This window comes from Leucoraja erinacea, chromosome 23 (genome assembly GCF_028641065.1).
Source record: "Leucoraja erinacea ecotype New England chromosome 23, Leri_hhj_1, whole genome shotgun sequence".
Lineage (NCBI taxonomy): Eukaryota > Metazoa > Chordata > Chondrichthyes > Rajiformes > Rajidae > Leucoraja > Leucoraja erinaceus.
The window spans coordinates 15,138,787-15,153,218 of NC_073399.1; the positions used below are offsets into that span (position 1 = coordinate 15,138,787).

Genomic DNA, 14,432 nt, shown 5'->3' on the forward strand with positions numbered 1-14,432 from the left:
GAAGAAGGGTCCCGACCTAAAGCATCACCTATCCATGTTCTCATGCTTCGTGACCCGCTGAATTAATCGACCACTTTATATCCCTTTTTGTGAAACAGCATCCACAGTTCCTTGTATCTACATTTCCCATTCTATGGATGTTGTGTACAGCAAAGCTTGGATAAGTCACAACTTTCTTCACCCAACTAATCAATGCATTAACCAATGGAACAACCCAGCCACCCAAACCATCCCATCCCCAGATACTTTCCCCTGCAATCGCAGGAGATGCAACACCTGTCCCTATACCTCACGCCTCGACTCTGTCCAAGGATTGAGTATAGGAGCAGGGAGGTTCTACTCCAGTTGTACAGGGTCTTGGTGAGACAACACCTGGAGTATTGCGTACAGTTTTGATCTCCAAATCTGGGGAAGGACATTATTGCCATAGAGGGAGTGCAGAGAAGGTTCACCAGACTGATTCCTGGGATGTCAGGACTGTCTTATGAAGAAAGACTGGATAGACTTGGTTTATACTCTCTAGAATTTAGGAGATTGAGAGGGGATCTTATAGAAACTTACAAAATTCTTAAGGGGTTGGATAGGCTAGATGCAGGAAGATTGTTCCCGATGTTGGGGAAGTCCAGGACAAGGTGTCACAGCTTAAGGATAAGGGGGAAATCCTTTAAAACCAAGATGAGAAAAACTTTTTTCACACAGAGAGTGGTGAATCTCTGGAACTCTCTGCCACAGAGGGTAGCTGAGGCCAGTTCATTGGCTATATTTAAGAGGGAGTTAGATGTGGCCCTTGTGGCTAAAGGGATCAGAGGGTATGGAGAGAAGGCAGGAACGGGATACTGAGTTGGATGATCAGCCATGATCACATTGAATGGCGGTGCAGGCTTGAAGGGCCGAATGGCCTACTCCTGCACCTAATTTCTATGTTTCTATGTTTCTATGACCCTGACAATCGTTTCAGGTGAGGCAGATGTTCACTTGCATCTCCTCCAACCTCATCTGCTTTTATCTCTGTTCCAGGTGTCGACTCCTGTATATCGGCGAGACCAAGCGCAGACCAACCAGACCTGATCTCTTAGTTGCAAAATACTTTAACTCCCCCCTCCCATTCCCACACTGACCTTTCTGGCCTGGACCTCCTCCATTGTCAGAGTGATGTCCAGAGCAAATTGGAGGAACAGCACCTCATGTTTCACTTGACCAGCTCACACCCCAATGAATATTGACTTCTCTAACTTCAAGTAACCCTTGCTTTCCCCCTCTCTCCATCCCCTCCCCCTCCCCAGTTCTCCAACCAGTCTTACTCTCTCACACTACATTTTATCTGTTTGCTTTGTTGTTACCTTCTCCCAATTAACACTGATTTATTCTACATTTTCCTAGATCTCCATTCCCTTTGTCCTGTTTTCACACCGTGCACTTCCTTATCTATACACTTCCTTATCTATGTACCTCTCACCCCGACATCATTTTGAAGAAGGGTCTCAACCTGAAACGTCACCCATACCTTCTCTCCAGAGTTGCTGCCTGTCCTGCTTGTGTCTATAACCAATGCATTTGATTGCTGCGATGCCCTTCATTGTTGAGACAGTAACTCCAGACTACACAAAAGCATTTGTCTCCGTCAACAGTAAACTAATATTAAAGTGTACCTCTGCGTTTCCTGGATTACCAATTCTTTGATATAACTGATGTTTTTCCCAAATGCCTGTGGAATAAAATAATCCTTAATATCATCGATTTTTACTTTAAATAAATTTTTAAAATCAATTAACCTCATTCTTCATATGCCTTATCACATTTTAACATATTCAATCATCAATTATAAACAACCCATTCAATTACATGCTTCTAAATATATTTTGAAATTCAAAAACTACTCAGAAAGAACTTGGTCAATTATTGTATTTTCACACAATGATTCACGACATTAGCAATTTAAATTCTTAAAAGACTAAATGGAGCTATTATAAAATCATGAGGAGAAAATAATTGTAATAGATCCAAGAGAATGTTGCGGTAACATAATTGGGGAAATAATTATTGGGCAACCTTCCAAAGCAAATGAATAAAGACATTGGCTTTATAATTGTCATTATCCTGCCCATCTTGGTAATGATAATATGGTTCACAAAACAACAAAATCAATGATAAAAGCAATTAAGACACACCTCAATGTCTTCACGATCTATTGATCTGTCATGAGCATTTTCCGGATTCAGCTCTTTTAAACGATTCATGAGTTGTTCTGCAACATATTTCAGCGATATTCCCATACCCTTTGCATATTCTGGAATATCCGCAGTTGTAATGAATGAAAACCAACTCAAGACCAGTGTAGAGTCTGTCTCTGTCAGATGTTTGTTTTGAAAAATGAGATCCATCACTTTTCTAAAATAACAGACAAAAAAAAAAGTTTGCAGAGAATTGTAGATGTAGCCCAGTCCATCTCGCTGACCAGACTTCCCACCACTGACTCCATTTACACCTCACGCTGCCTTAAAAAAACAGCTACCATAATCAAAGACTTGTCCCACCACAATCATTATTTCTTCTCCCTGCTCCTGTTGGGCAGAAGGTACAGAAGCTTGAAAGTGCGCACCACCAGACTTAGGAACAGTTTCTTCCCCTCTGTTATCATGCTTCTGAGCGGTCCTTCCATGAGCTTGGGTACTGTTCCATTCATCTCTGCCGCATTGCGGACATTAAACTTTGTCTATTAAACTGATGCACCAAAATGCTGAGGACTACATTCTGCACTTTGTATCTCCCCCTTTGCTCTATCCATGGTAATCATGTTTGAACTGATTATATCCATGTATGGTATAGAGTGATACAGTGTGGAAACAGGCCCTTCGACCCAACTTGCCCACACTGGCCAACATGTCCCAGCTACACTAATCCCACCTGCCTGGACTTGGTCCATATCCCTCCAAACCTGTCCCATCCATGTACCTGTCTAACTGTTTCTTAAACTTTGGGATAGTCCCAGCCTCAACTACCCCCTCTGGCAGCTTGTTCCATACACCCACCACCCTTTGTGTGAAAAAGTGACCCCACAGATTCCTATTAAATCTTTTCCTCTTCACCTTGAACCTATGTCCTCTGGTCCTCGATTCCCCTACTCTGGATCATTCCTCATCCTCCTGCACTCCAAGGAATAATGATCCAGCCTACTTAACCTCTCCCTATAGCTCAACTCCTCTAGTCCTGGCAACATCCTTGTAAATCTTCTCTGAATCCTTTCAAACTTGACAATATCTTTCCTATAACATGGAGCCCAGAACTGAACACAATACTCTAAATACAATCTCACTGTCTTATACAATTGCAACATGACCTCCCAACTTCTATACTCAATACTCTGACTGATGAAGGCCAATGTGCGAAAAGCCTTTTTGACTACCTTATCTACCTGCGACTCAACCTTCAAGGAACCATGCACCTGCACACCTAGCTCCCTCTGCTCTACAACCCTCCCCAGAGGCCTGCCATTCACTGTGTAGGTCCTGCCCTTGTCAGACATCCCAAAATGCAACACCCTACATTTTTCTGTATATCTGATCTATTTGGATAGCATGCAAAACAAAGATTTTCACTGCACCTTGGTACATGTAACAATAATATATTAAACCTAAAAGTCTTTTAAAAATCGCGCAAAAATTGTTACATGGTTAAAGTTGGTGTGAAATCACTGCTCTGACAAATTCGGGTACATTTTCTTCACCTGCCTCAATTATTGGACTGGAACAGCGTGGCCTCCCACCCCAGAAAAGCTTCTTCCCATAACTGCTGCTCAATTGCTGCAGGGTTTGATACCCCTGATCCACAATGTCTTGGACTTCAATGCTGTGGTCTCATCAAGGAAACTCTGCTCCCATCAAGTTTAGTTTATGTTCACGTGTACCGAGGTACAGTGCAAGGTAAAGCCAGCAAAGGGTCACCAGTGGGGTACATAGTAGTTCAGCTCTGCTCCCTGGTTGTGGTAGGGTGATTCAGTTGCCTGATAGCAGTTGGGAAGAAACTGTCCCTGTATCTGGAGGTCTGCGTTTTCACACTTCACGTGGGAAAGTTTGGATGGCTAGCAAATCCAAACTGCCCCCTCCTGCACCCATCCCCAAACCCCCCCAACACCATTCAATGCAAGGAACTTTCCTTTGGAAAATGTTTCCCCAAAAGGATTTTTTTTTAAGTCTCTGAGGCACTTAGAGCCACTGGCAGAGTAGACAATTGTTTAATAATGAATATAAATCTATTAAATCCTCATTGAAATGTAACCCAACATAGGAAGCCGAAAAGCACCTTCACATTGCAATTAGTTTAGAGATACAGCGCGGAAAAAGGCCCTTCGGCCCACCGAGTCTGTGCTGACCAGCAATCACCCCATACACTAGCACTATCCTGCACACTGGAGACAATTTAAATTCTGTGCCACCGGATGTCAAAGAGCTGGCATCAAAGTTTGTCTTGTGGTTGCAAAAAACCTTAGGATTCTTCGCGACGTCTTTTCACTGTACCTCGGTGCGCGTGACAATTATAAACAAAACTAAACTAGGTCAAAGAAACTGCATAAATGTCCTGGAAGCCCACCTATCCAACCACATAACAGCAACATTACACTGTGTTCAGTTGTTCTGCAAATGCCAACACCTCGATCATTTGTGGAGTATTTTGTACCGCCAATATAGAGATATTAAAATAGACTGACTTTAAATTGAAGAATGTAATAACAAGACAATAAGATTTAATTCCAACATTTATCCAAAGCATTTAAAAGAAAAGTCTATACATTTTACCTTCTTTTATCAGGATGTTTTTTTAAGTTGTCTCGAAAGTTTTTACTGGAAACACCATGTAGAGGATCTAGACTGCTGGAGCTGGCTTCACGGTTCATTAAATGTGCTGGTCGATTTTGCTCCACACACCAGTGCAGAAAAGGTACAACAAGCACGAACTCCACAACCTCTTTCCGAATGCACATATTGATTAGTCCCAGGCAGATACTGGGGAAAGAAATACAAGTAAAATAGTATTCAGACTGTATCAAACATAAGGAAGGAACAATCAGAAATATTCAAGATCAACAAGATTCAATATTAATCTATCGCATTCAGTTTGCTATAAAACCTTGTTACTTTTACTGAACAGTTCAGCGTAGCGGTACAACTGCTGCCTTAAAGTGCCAGAGACATGGGTTCGATCCTGACTACGGGTGCTGTCTGTACGGAGTTTGTGCGTCCCCCCGTGACCTGCGCGGGATTTCTCAGAGATCTTCGGTTTCTCCCACACTCCAAAGACATACACGTTGGTAGATTAATTGGATTGGTGTAAATGTGGGTGTAGGAGAGTGCTGGTGGGTCCAGATCGGTGGTTGGTGCAGACTCAGTGGGCCAAAGAGCCTTTTTCCGCGCTGTATCTCAAAACTAAACTAAATTCGGATTGAACATGAAAACATATCAGGCAGCCCCAGTGTCAGGCAATTCCGATATAGGGTCATCGATTTAGTTTAGTTTAGAGCTAGAGCAAGGAAAGAGGCTCTTCAGCCTACCGAGTCCATGCCAACATTAGTTCTATGTTATCCTACTTTCTCATTCATTCCCGACAAACTAGGGGCAATTTTACAGAGGCCAATTAACTACAAACACGCACGTTTTGGGATATGGGAGGAAACCAGAGCACCTGGAGGAAACTCACACGGTCACACGGAGAATGTGCAAACTCCATGCAGGCAGCATTCAAGGTCAGGAATGAACCTGGGTCTCTGGCAACTTTAGTAATTCCCTTGGCTGGGATGTTTGGAACCAATTGGAGAATTGCGGCCATTCAGGAAAAAAGTAAGAAAAATCAAAATCGCGTGAACGTTTTGAATTTAGGGCTTTAGATTTTAAATCTATTACTGGAAATGGGGCTAAAGTAAAACATTTTTTTTAAAAATCAGCCATAATCTTACTGAATGACGGAGCAGACATGAGGAACCAAATGGCCCACTCCTGCTTTCATTCCCTATGTGCTTTTGGAATGTTGCTGCTGCTACAATATAAGAAATACAAACATGAACGTGCATACAAGATTCAATTGCTGTTTAATACTGGCCCGAGACATTAATTAATTATGAATAACTGCTGACTTGTACTGGCTCTAGACAAACATGGTAACTGACAGGAGAAAAAACAAAGAGTGAAAATAAAAGTGCAAGACAGACCATCAAAGTAGATGGACACAAAATGCTGGAGTAACTCAGTCAACAGTGGGTCAGGCAACTTCTCTGGAGAAAAGGAATAGGTGATGTGAATAGAAACAATTCTCTCAGTCTGGTGAAGGGTCCTGACCCGAAATGTCACCTATTCCTTCTCTCCAGAGATGTGACATGACCTGCTGAGTTACTCCAGCGTTTTGTGTCTACTTTCAGGGCAAACCAGCATCTACAGTTCCTTCTTACACATCATAATAGATAATGCATGAACCTACTATGAAAGGAATGAGAAGATTGTTGCAATTTCTCTCAGGTCTTGGTCAACATTTTCAGTGATTTTCTCAGGCAGTTGCAACATTCGGCAGATAGTAATTAGGTCATCTGTACTGCAAGTTAAAGAGCAATTGTTCTGTATAACAAAGACCAACAATCCAGCCATAAATGGATTTTTCACAATCTTTTTGCACTGTTTTCCTTTTTTAGAATCCTTCTTCGTGTGAGAGTTCAACAGTTTCTGTAATTGCTCATTTATCAATTCATTCACCTGCAGTTTGAAAAAAAACAAACAAGTGTTTTTTTTTTGAAATGCAAACAACATACATTTAGAGAAACACAAGGTACTGCATGTGTAGGAATCTCAAATTAAACTCAAAGTGCTGGAGTCACTCAGCATCTCTGGAGGACAGGGATAGGCGATGTTTTAAGTCGGGATCTGGTCTGAAGAAAAGACCTAACCCATGTCCTCCTGAGGTGTTGCCTGACTCATTGAGTTACTCCAGCACTTTTTGATTTACTCAATATATGCATTGAGGAACTTGGCTTCAAATTAGAATGCCTCTCTCTGACATTATTTCCAGCTTTGCTTTGGAAGATGGGACCTGGGTCACTATATCTTAAAGAAGAAACACAAGAAACCATTGATCAAGTAGTTGCCATATGGAAGATCCATTAATTCTGCTCCGACCATTGAGATTTTCTAAAATAGCCCCTTGGTCAAGGCATCAGAGCTCTGCATTAAATAGAGGGGAATCTGTTCAAATGGTTAGTTAAATGGAAGCCCGCCATCTCTGATAATGAGGCAATGTCAGTAGCATGCCAGAAGCAAGCTGAGGCCACAGAGCAAACGGGTAGGATATTGGTCAACGTAATAGTTTGTGAAGATGGAGTGGAGGGGAAGAAGATGTTGTCACAAAATTAAGCAAACAAAAAAGAGGTTTAGATGTGATTGCAAAAGACAAGAACAGCACCAATGGAGGCAGGCAGATTCATGTACCACTAGCACTGGGACTTGATCAGACAACAAGACAAGAACTGGGTACTCCGGTTTCCTACCATTTTCCAAGTAACATAGGGTGGGATTTGCTTCATCTTCACTGCGTCACCATGTTCGTAATTTATATTTTTTTGTTTTTGGCATTAGGAAACTTTTTGGGCGGCACGGTGGCACAGCGGTAGAGTTGCTGCCTTACAGCACTTGCAGCACCAGAGACCAAGGTTCGATCCCGGCTAAGGGTGCTGTCTGTACAGGGTTTGCACATTCTCCCGGTGAATGCATGGGTTTTAACCGAGATCTTCGGTTTCCCCCCCCCACACTCCAAAGATGTACAGGTTTGTAGGTTAATTGACTTGTTCCAAGTGTAAATTGTCCCTGGTGTGTGTAGGATAGTGTTAGTGTGCAGGGATCGCTGGTCAGTGCAGACTCGGTGGGCCAAAGGGCCTGTTTCCGCGCTGTGTCTCTAAACTAAAAGAGTTAAGAGTTGGCCTGCTCTTGAAGCTTCAACTTATTTTATCCACCTGGACAGGTTCAGATTAATGTAGGAAAAACTGCTTCTTATCAGTTGACCATGCGCAAGCTAGATTAATCTTTTTCTCGATCAATTTGTCTGCCACAATTGAATATATGAAACTTAAATTTACACATAAAAATTACTTTTCTTTCACAACTCGTGCTACGAAACTAAGCAACACTGATTTACTTTTGATGTACAAGTTAAAAATTTACCTCTCTTTCATCAAAATATACCCAAGTCGTCTCAAATTCAAGACTTCTTTTGCACGTTTTAAAATGATGTATTTGTAATTTAAACCACTCGAACTTTTCCCTATCCAGGGAAGACAGAAGTTCAAAGATTTCTTCCAGCATTGCTCTCTGTCCGGTTTGCATTGACTGCAAAATTCGTTCATTGGGAGATGGTCCAAATGGCAAGAGGTTTCTCATAGCTCTAAATATGTCTGAGAAGTTCATGATGCCATCATACTGGTGCCATTCTTAAAATAAAATACAAATTAATTTGAGAAACAAAAAAATGACTGAGATTACGATTTCAAAACACAACTCTGCGATAGAATATTAATCATTTTAACTAAAGATGGACACACAAAGTTGGAGTAACAGCGGGTCATACAGCATCTCTGGAGAAATGGAATAGGTGACGTTTCAGGTCGAGATCAGGCTGACAGTCAGGGAAAAGGGAAACAAGAGCGATAGATGGCGATACAGAGATATAGAACAAATGAATGAAAGATGTGCAAAAAAGTAACAATGATAACGGAAACTGGGCACTGTTTCCCTTTCCCCAGACGTGGTCTGAAGAAGAGTCTCACCCTGAAAAGCCACCCATTCCTTTTCCCCAGAGATGCTGTCTGTCCTGTTGAGCTACTCCAGCTTTTTGTGTCTATTTTCGGTTTAAACTGGCATCTGCAGATCCTTCCAATACTTATCATTTTAACTACTATAGGTTTGTAAAAGATGTAAATGCATTTTACATTTAATTAGTAATTAATTTTCACAAAATGCTCCTAATAGTTCATGAATATGTTGGTGGTGCTGAATTCAATATGAAACATTTTCATTAAAATCAGTCAAAGCCATTTATGACAGACAATATTCACCACTGTTACCAAAAATGATAATTGTGCATTGGTTCACAGGAAGCCAAAGATAAATATAAGTCCGTGACTAATATGAAACATAGAAAAGTACATTACGCCTGCACCAACAATCAGTTCAAAGATATATCAGTAGTGGAAAATAAGTTAACTAATGGAAGCTGGCTTTATGAGAATACCCTTCTCAACATCCTTCAGATCAGCACATTTTCAGCCAGAAATATCAGAGTGATGATCAATGCTACCACTTTTTAAGGATAATATCATTACAGAAACTTTACTACTATTTCACTCCACGTGATCAGAAGAACCAACCAATGTGTTGGATGCACCAAAGGCAAAGCAATATGTGAACCATGATGCCAACGACCTCTCATCCAGAAATAGCCTCGGCTCTCGCTTAGTTTAACATTACAACGTCGGCACATCCCCACAATTTCGAAAATGGCTCCCATCCTACTTTCATTGTGAACAGAATGCACAAATCCAATCTAGATAAGTGCTCCAATTATCACAAAGTGATGGAAGGCATTGTTGACAATGTTCTCAAGTATGGTTCCATTTTGTACTTTAATATTTTTTTGCACTACTGTGTGTTTGCACAACAATCTTGGGCCATTCCACCGTATTGCACCTGCCGTTGTATTTGTCATTACTATACGTTGCAGTTTATTCTGAGACTCTCATGTGAATCATTCAGCACGGAAACAGGTCTTTTGGCCCAACTCGTTCATGCTGACCAAGATTCCCCATCACATCTGCCCACATTTGCCCCCCATCCCTCTAAACATTCCCTGCATTTGTGCCTGTCCAAATGTCTTTAAAATATTGTTATAGTACCTGCCTCAACCACGTCCTCTGTCAGCGCTTTCCATATACACACCACCCTGTGAGTGAGGTAGCCCCTCATGTTCCTAGTAAACCTCGTCCCTCTCACTTTAAACCAAGGGCCCTACTGTTCTCGATTCCCCTGTCATTATTTTTTATCTGCCCTCCTAATATACTTCTTAAGTAATCTTCTCAACCCCCTGTACTCCTCCAGGGATGCACATGATCCCAGCTGCTTGTACCCGACCCACGTCTCTTTCTTTTACTTAACCAGCAACCCAATTTCTCTCGTCATCCAGGGCCCCTTGCAAGTGAAACATTGAACCCTGGTGTTAACAGCAATAAACTAATTTAACTAAGCGGGCTTAAATTTACCAGCAGAATTTAAAACCTTCATTTTTGGAATAGGATATTATTCAAAATCCAATTCCTTCCTCAAAGTTTAATTTAAGTAAAGTTGCATTCCAATAATAGGATATGTACGACAGAACTGCAGATGCTGGTTTACACCGAAGATAAGACTCTCTGAAGAAAGGGAATAGGTGATGCCTCGGGTCAAGACCCTTCTTCAGACTGCAGAAGGGTCTCAACCTGAAACGTCACAAATTCCTTTTCTACAGAGATGCTGCCTGACCTACTGAATTACTCCAGCTTTTGTGCCTATTTCCAATGATAGTTTACAACTTTCTTTTCACATTGCCTTTCATACACAGTAATGAAATTAGTGATGCATTAGTGTTGCTTACCTTCTTCACGTAGATCCCATGGTATGTGTAATGTCCGTGTAGCTATTTCCTCAATACTTCTATGTCCTTTCTCTATACTATACCAATATTTAATAGGTATTCCTTTGTAAGAAGGTTCAATAAATAAGCAGCTGTGCAAAAGTTGCCCATTTTTGTCAGGTTTCCTAAAGGATGAAGAGGAAATTATATCCATTGAAAACAAAATGATAAACCAACTTGAACTAGAAAATGACCTTGGGACAAATGTCAATTTTGTTTTAGGATGTTGTGGGATAAAGAGTGCAGAGGCCGGGGGGTGAAGGGCGGAGAGGGAGTGAGGGGGTCTGAGACGGGGAGGGCATTTGATGTTATAACTAGTGCAATGTCCAAAACATTTTGTGTAAAATGTGTTTACTTATATTGAAAGCTCATTTGGAGCATCCCTCTCTGACAATGACGGGGAAGAAGGTTGGTGAAGTGCAGGGGTGGGTGAGCAAAGAGACAGTATTGAGAGTAAATGACTGGATGTTGGAAAGGATTGGTGTAGATGGGATCAGGCAAATGCTGGCATGGGGTAAATGGTAGGGTGTAGAAATCATAAGGGAGAAGATCAAAGGGATAGGGTGAAGATTGTGGGAGAGGCAGAGGTGATCAGAGGGAGGAATGACCAGGGATAGGGTTGGGGTGCAGAGGGAAAGTGAGGGCTGGTTGGCTAGGAAAGAAGAAATTGGGCTGGGGATTCAAGAGAGTTTTTTGTCATGTGTCCCAGATTGGACAATAACATTCTTGCTTTGCTTCAGCACAACAGAATATAGTAGGCATAAATAAATGCAGAATAGATCATTGTGTCCATATACCATTGACTATATATAGATATACACACATAAATAAGCAGATAAAGTGCAATGGCTATTAATGTTCAGAGTTTTGTTTGAGTTGAATTTATTAGCCTGATGGCTGTGGGGAAGTAGCTATTCCTGAGCCTGGATGTTGCAGATTTCAGGCTCCTGTACCTTCTAGCTGAAGGCAGCAGGGAGATGAGTGTGTGGCCAGGATGGTGTGGGTCTTTGGCATGGCAACTGGGAAGAGCACATGCAGTGGCAAAATAAGCAGGGAATAGGAAGGATATCAGATGAGAGGGGATGGGTTGGGCATCAGAATAGATCATGATGGTGGTGGGCTAGTGAGAATATAGGCAATAGGATAGAAATAGAATGAAGATTGGTGTAGTTTGCAGGGAGAGATTTGACGGGTCATAGAGGACATCAAAAGGAAGAGGAAGGGAGTAGTCTGTAGTCATGGGCCTTGGTGTATTATTGGAAAGTCAGTTGCTTGTGATCGTTGAGAACGTTAACCTCATAGCTTGGAAGAAAAATAAATAATCTTAACAAAGAATAACCCATCCCGCTGAAATCTTCACTGCCAAGCTTCACCCCAAGATTACACTATGTTTGACCTCCAAGTAACAAAGGAGCAGGTTTAAACCCTCTGGTCAGCCCCACTCTCACTGTTCACTGTCCTACCTAGGATCTTCTCTCCATACTCTCTCCAGCTTTCCCCTCAACCCTATTAAGAACGCATCCCCACCCTTGCTCGTAATTGGCATTCCACATTCCTGACTCTCTCCCCATTCCCATGCAGAATGTTTCTTCAACTAACATTGGACAGGTACATGGATAGGAAAGGGTTAAAGAGAAATGGGCCAAACACGGGTTGATGAGGCATCTTGGCCGGCATGGGCAAGTTGGGCTGAAGGGCCTTGTTCCATACTATCTGGCTCTATGACTCTAACTTTCATGCTCGAAAATATCTTGGTGCTTATCATTTGACCAGAGTCTATTGCAATTTACTTGCTAACAAATGAAATTTGTTTTTGCTGGCTGTGATTTACCACTACTTGGTAAAATAAATGTCCATTAACTAAAGCTAAGCCAACAGTTCAGGGGAGATGTATATTATATTGGCGAGTAAACGGACCCCAGGGAATATTTTATCACATTATTTTTCTTAAGACTGCACGGTATGCTTTTATCTTTTATGTTTCACCTTACCCGATAGAAATAACTTGCAGCACTTTGAATATATTGCCAAATTGTATATACACTTTGTCCTTTCTTGAGTTAAACGAAACTTCCTTTGGAATTATAACATGGCTATGAACAGTGAATGTGTACGGTGCAACTGGAGTAGGCCGAACTGTTGATAGGCTGTAATAAAGAAACAAAAACAATACAAGTCCATTAGAATATGAAGTGGTTTGTTTAAGCAGACTGTTATCTTAAGCATTTGAGAGCCCTTTTCCCACTAAGACTAGTTTATCCCGCCGGAGCGGCATGGTGGCGCAGCGATAGAGTTGCTGCCTTACAACGCCAGAGACCCGGGTTCGATCCTGACTGGTCCAGGATGCTGTTTGCATGGAGTTTGCACCTTCTCCCTGTTAGCGCGTGGTTTTCTCCGGGTGCTCCAGTTCCCTCCCACATTCCAAGGACATGCAGGTTTGTAGGTCAATTGGCTTCTAGAAATTCCCCCCTAGTGTATGGGATAAGAAACTGGGATAACAGAACCAATGTACAGGTGATCGGAGGTCGGCACAGACTCGGTCGGCCGAATGGCCTGTTTCCACACTGTATCTCTGAATTACACTAAACGGAGCAAACCATTGTCAAAGATTTATGATAATAACACCAAACTGCTGCCTACTTACTAATATGACTGCTGGAGATTAGGTAATACCTATAAATGAGCAGGAAGCTCTCCCAGTAAGTCGCCCTTATCAGCAGAAACACAATTCAACCATAAATGATTGACATATGGTATTTTGATTAATTTACTAAATGGTATTCAATAAAACATTGTTCATAAATTCCTGATTACAGGAATAATACCCCAATTATTTATAACATTGTCTTTTCAATCCTTTGAGAAGCCGAGGCTTAAATGGTGAATCAAACTGCTTATGATCTCTGCAAAAAAAATCAAATTAGTAGTAGTTCCATTTTCAGTTATTCGAGCAAAGTAAAATTAAAAAAAAAATTCCAGTGGAATCCCTTCTTACTTCATTTTTAAGTTAGAAAAGTTGAATAAAACAATTTGTGTAGGAGGGAACTGCAGATGCTGGTTTACACCGTAGACACAAAAACCTGCAGTAACTCAGCGGATCAAGCAGTATCTCTAGATAAAAGGAAGAAAGGTTTCAACACGAAACATCACCTATTTCTCTTCTCCAGAGATGTTGCCCAACCCGCTGAGTTACTCTGGCATTTTGTGTCTATCTTCTGAATAAAACTAATTGCTGTTCTGTGGAATGGAACAAAAAAACATGCATTTTTGCAACATTTTTCATGGGCCTTTCAGAATCTCTCAAAATACTTCACAAGGAAAATATTATGTGACTATTGCTTCAATATATGAAATGGAGCAGCTAATCGATAAATATCGTTCCCATAAATAACAGTCTAATAATAACCATGTCTGATTTTATAATGTTGATTGAAATAAAAATATCTCCAGGACCCATGATATAATTTCAATGCATTCCCCAAATCCTAAAATGGGATGCTATATGTTTGCACAAGGTGGCAGACAGGGCCTCTTTTTACTCTTCCATCTGAACCATCATTGTTGGCAAAAGTGCAAGCACCAAAATAAATTACATTTTCCACAGAGTTAATCTATGTTGCATTAATTATGTCATCCTCAAAGATTCATCCAAGAAGAGAAAAAAAAACATTGTGTGGCAATGGAATGGAAAGGTAAAGAGGCAACAGGAGAGGAATGGAGCAAAGGTCTGGGGTGACCAG

The 14,432-nt window shown here is 41.3% G+C and overlaps 1 protein-coding gene across 1 annotated transcript in view; it reads right to left on the reverse strand.

Moving 5' to 3' along the window:
• Window positions 1-14,432, reverse strand: part of LOC129708266 (E3 ubiquitin-protein ligase rnf213-beta-like) — a 131,950-nt gene that overhangs the window by 98,568 nt on the left and 18,950 nt on the right. Inside the window, exons 13-19 of the mRNA XM_055653911.1 lie at window positions 12,684-12,839; window positions 10,654-10,817; window positions 8,193-8,458; window positions 6,466-6,734; window positions 4,794-5,000; window positions 2,169-2,388; window positions 1,650-1,705 (exon numbers count right to left, since the gene is read on the reverse strand). Of these exons, the coding sequence (XP_055509886.1) occupies window positions 1,650-1,705; window positions 2,169-2,388; window positions 4,794-5,000; window positions 6,466-6,734; window positions 8,193-8,458; window positions 10,654-10,817; window positions 12,684-12,839 (1,338 nt within the window). The remainder of the gene's footprint in view (window positions 1-1,649; window positions 1,706-2,168; window positions 2,389-4,793; window positions 5,001-6,465; window positions 6,735-8,192; window positions 8,459-10,653; window positions 10,818-12,683; window positions 12,840-14,432) is intronic.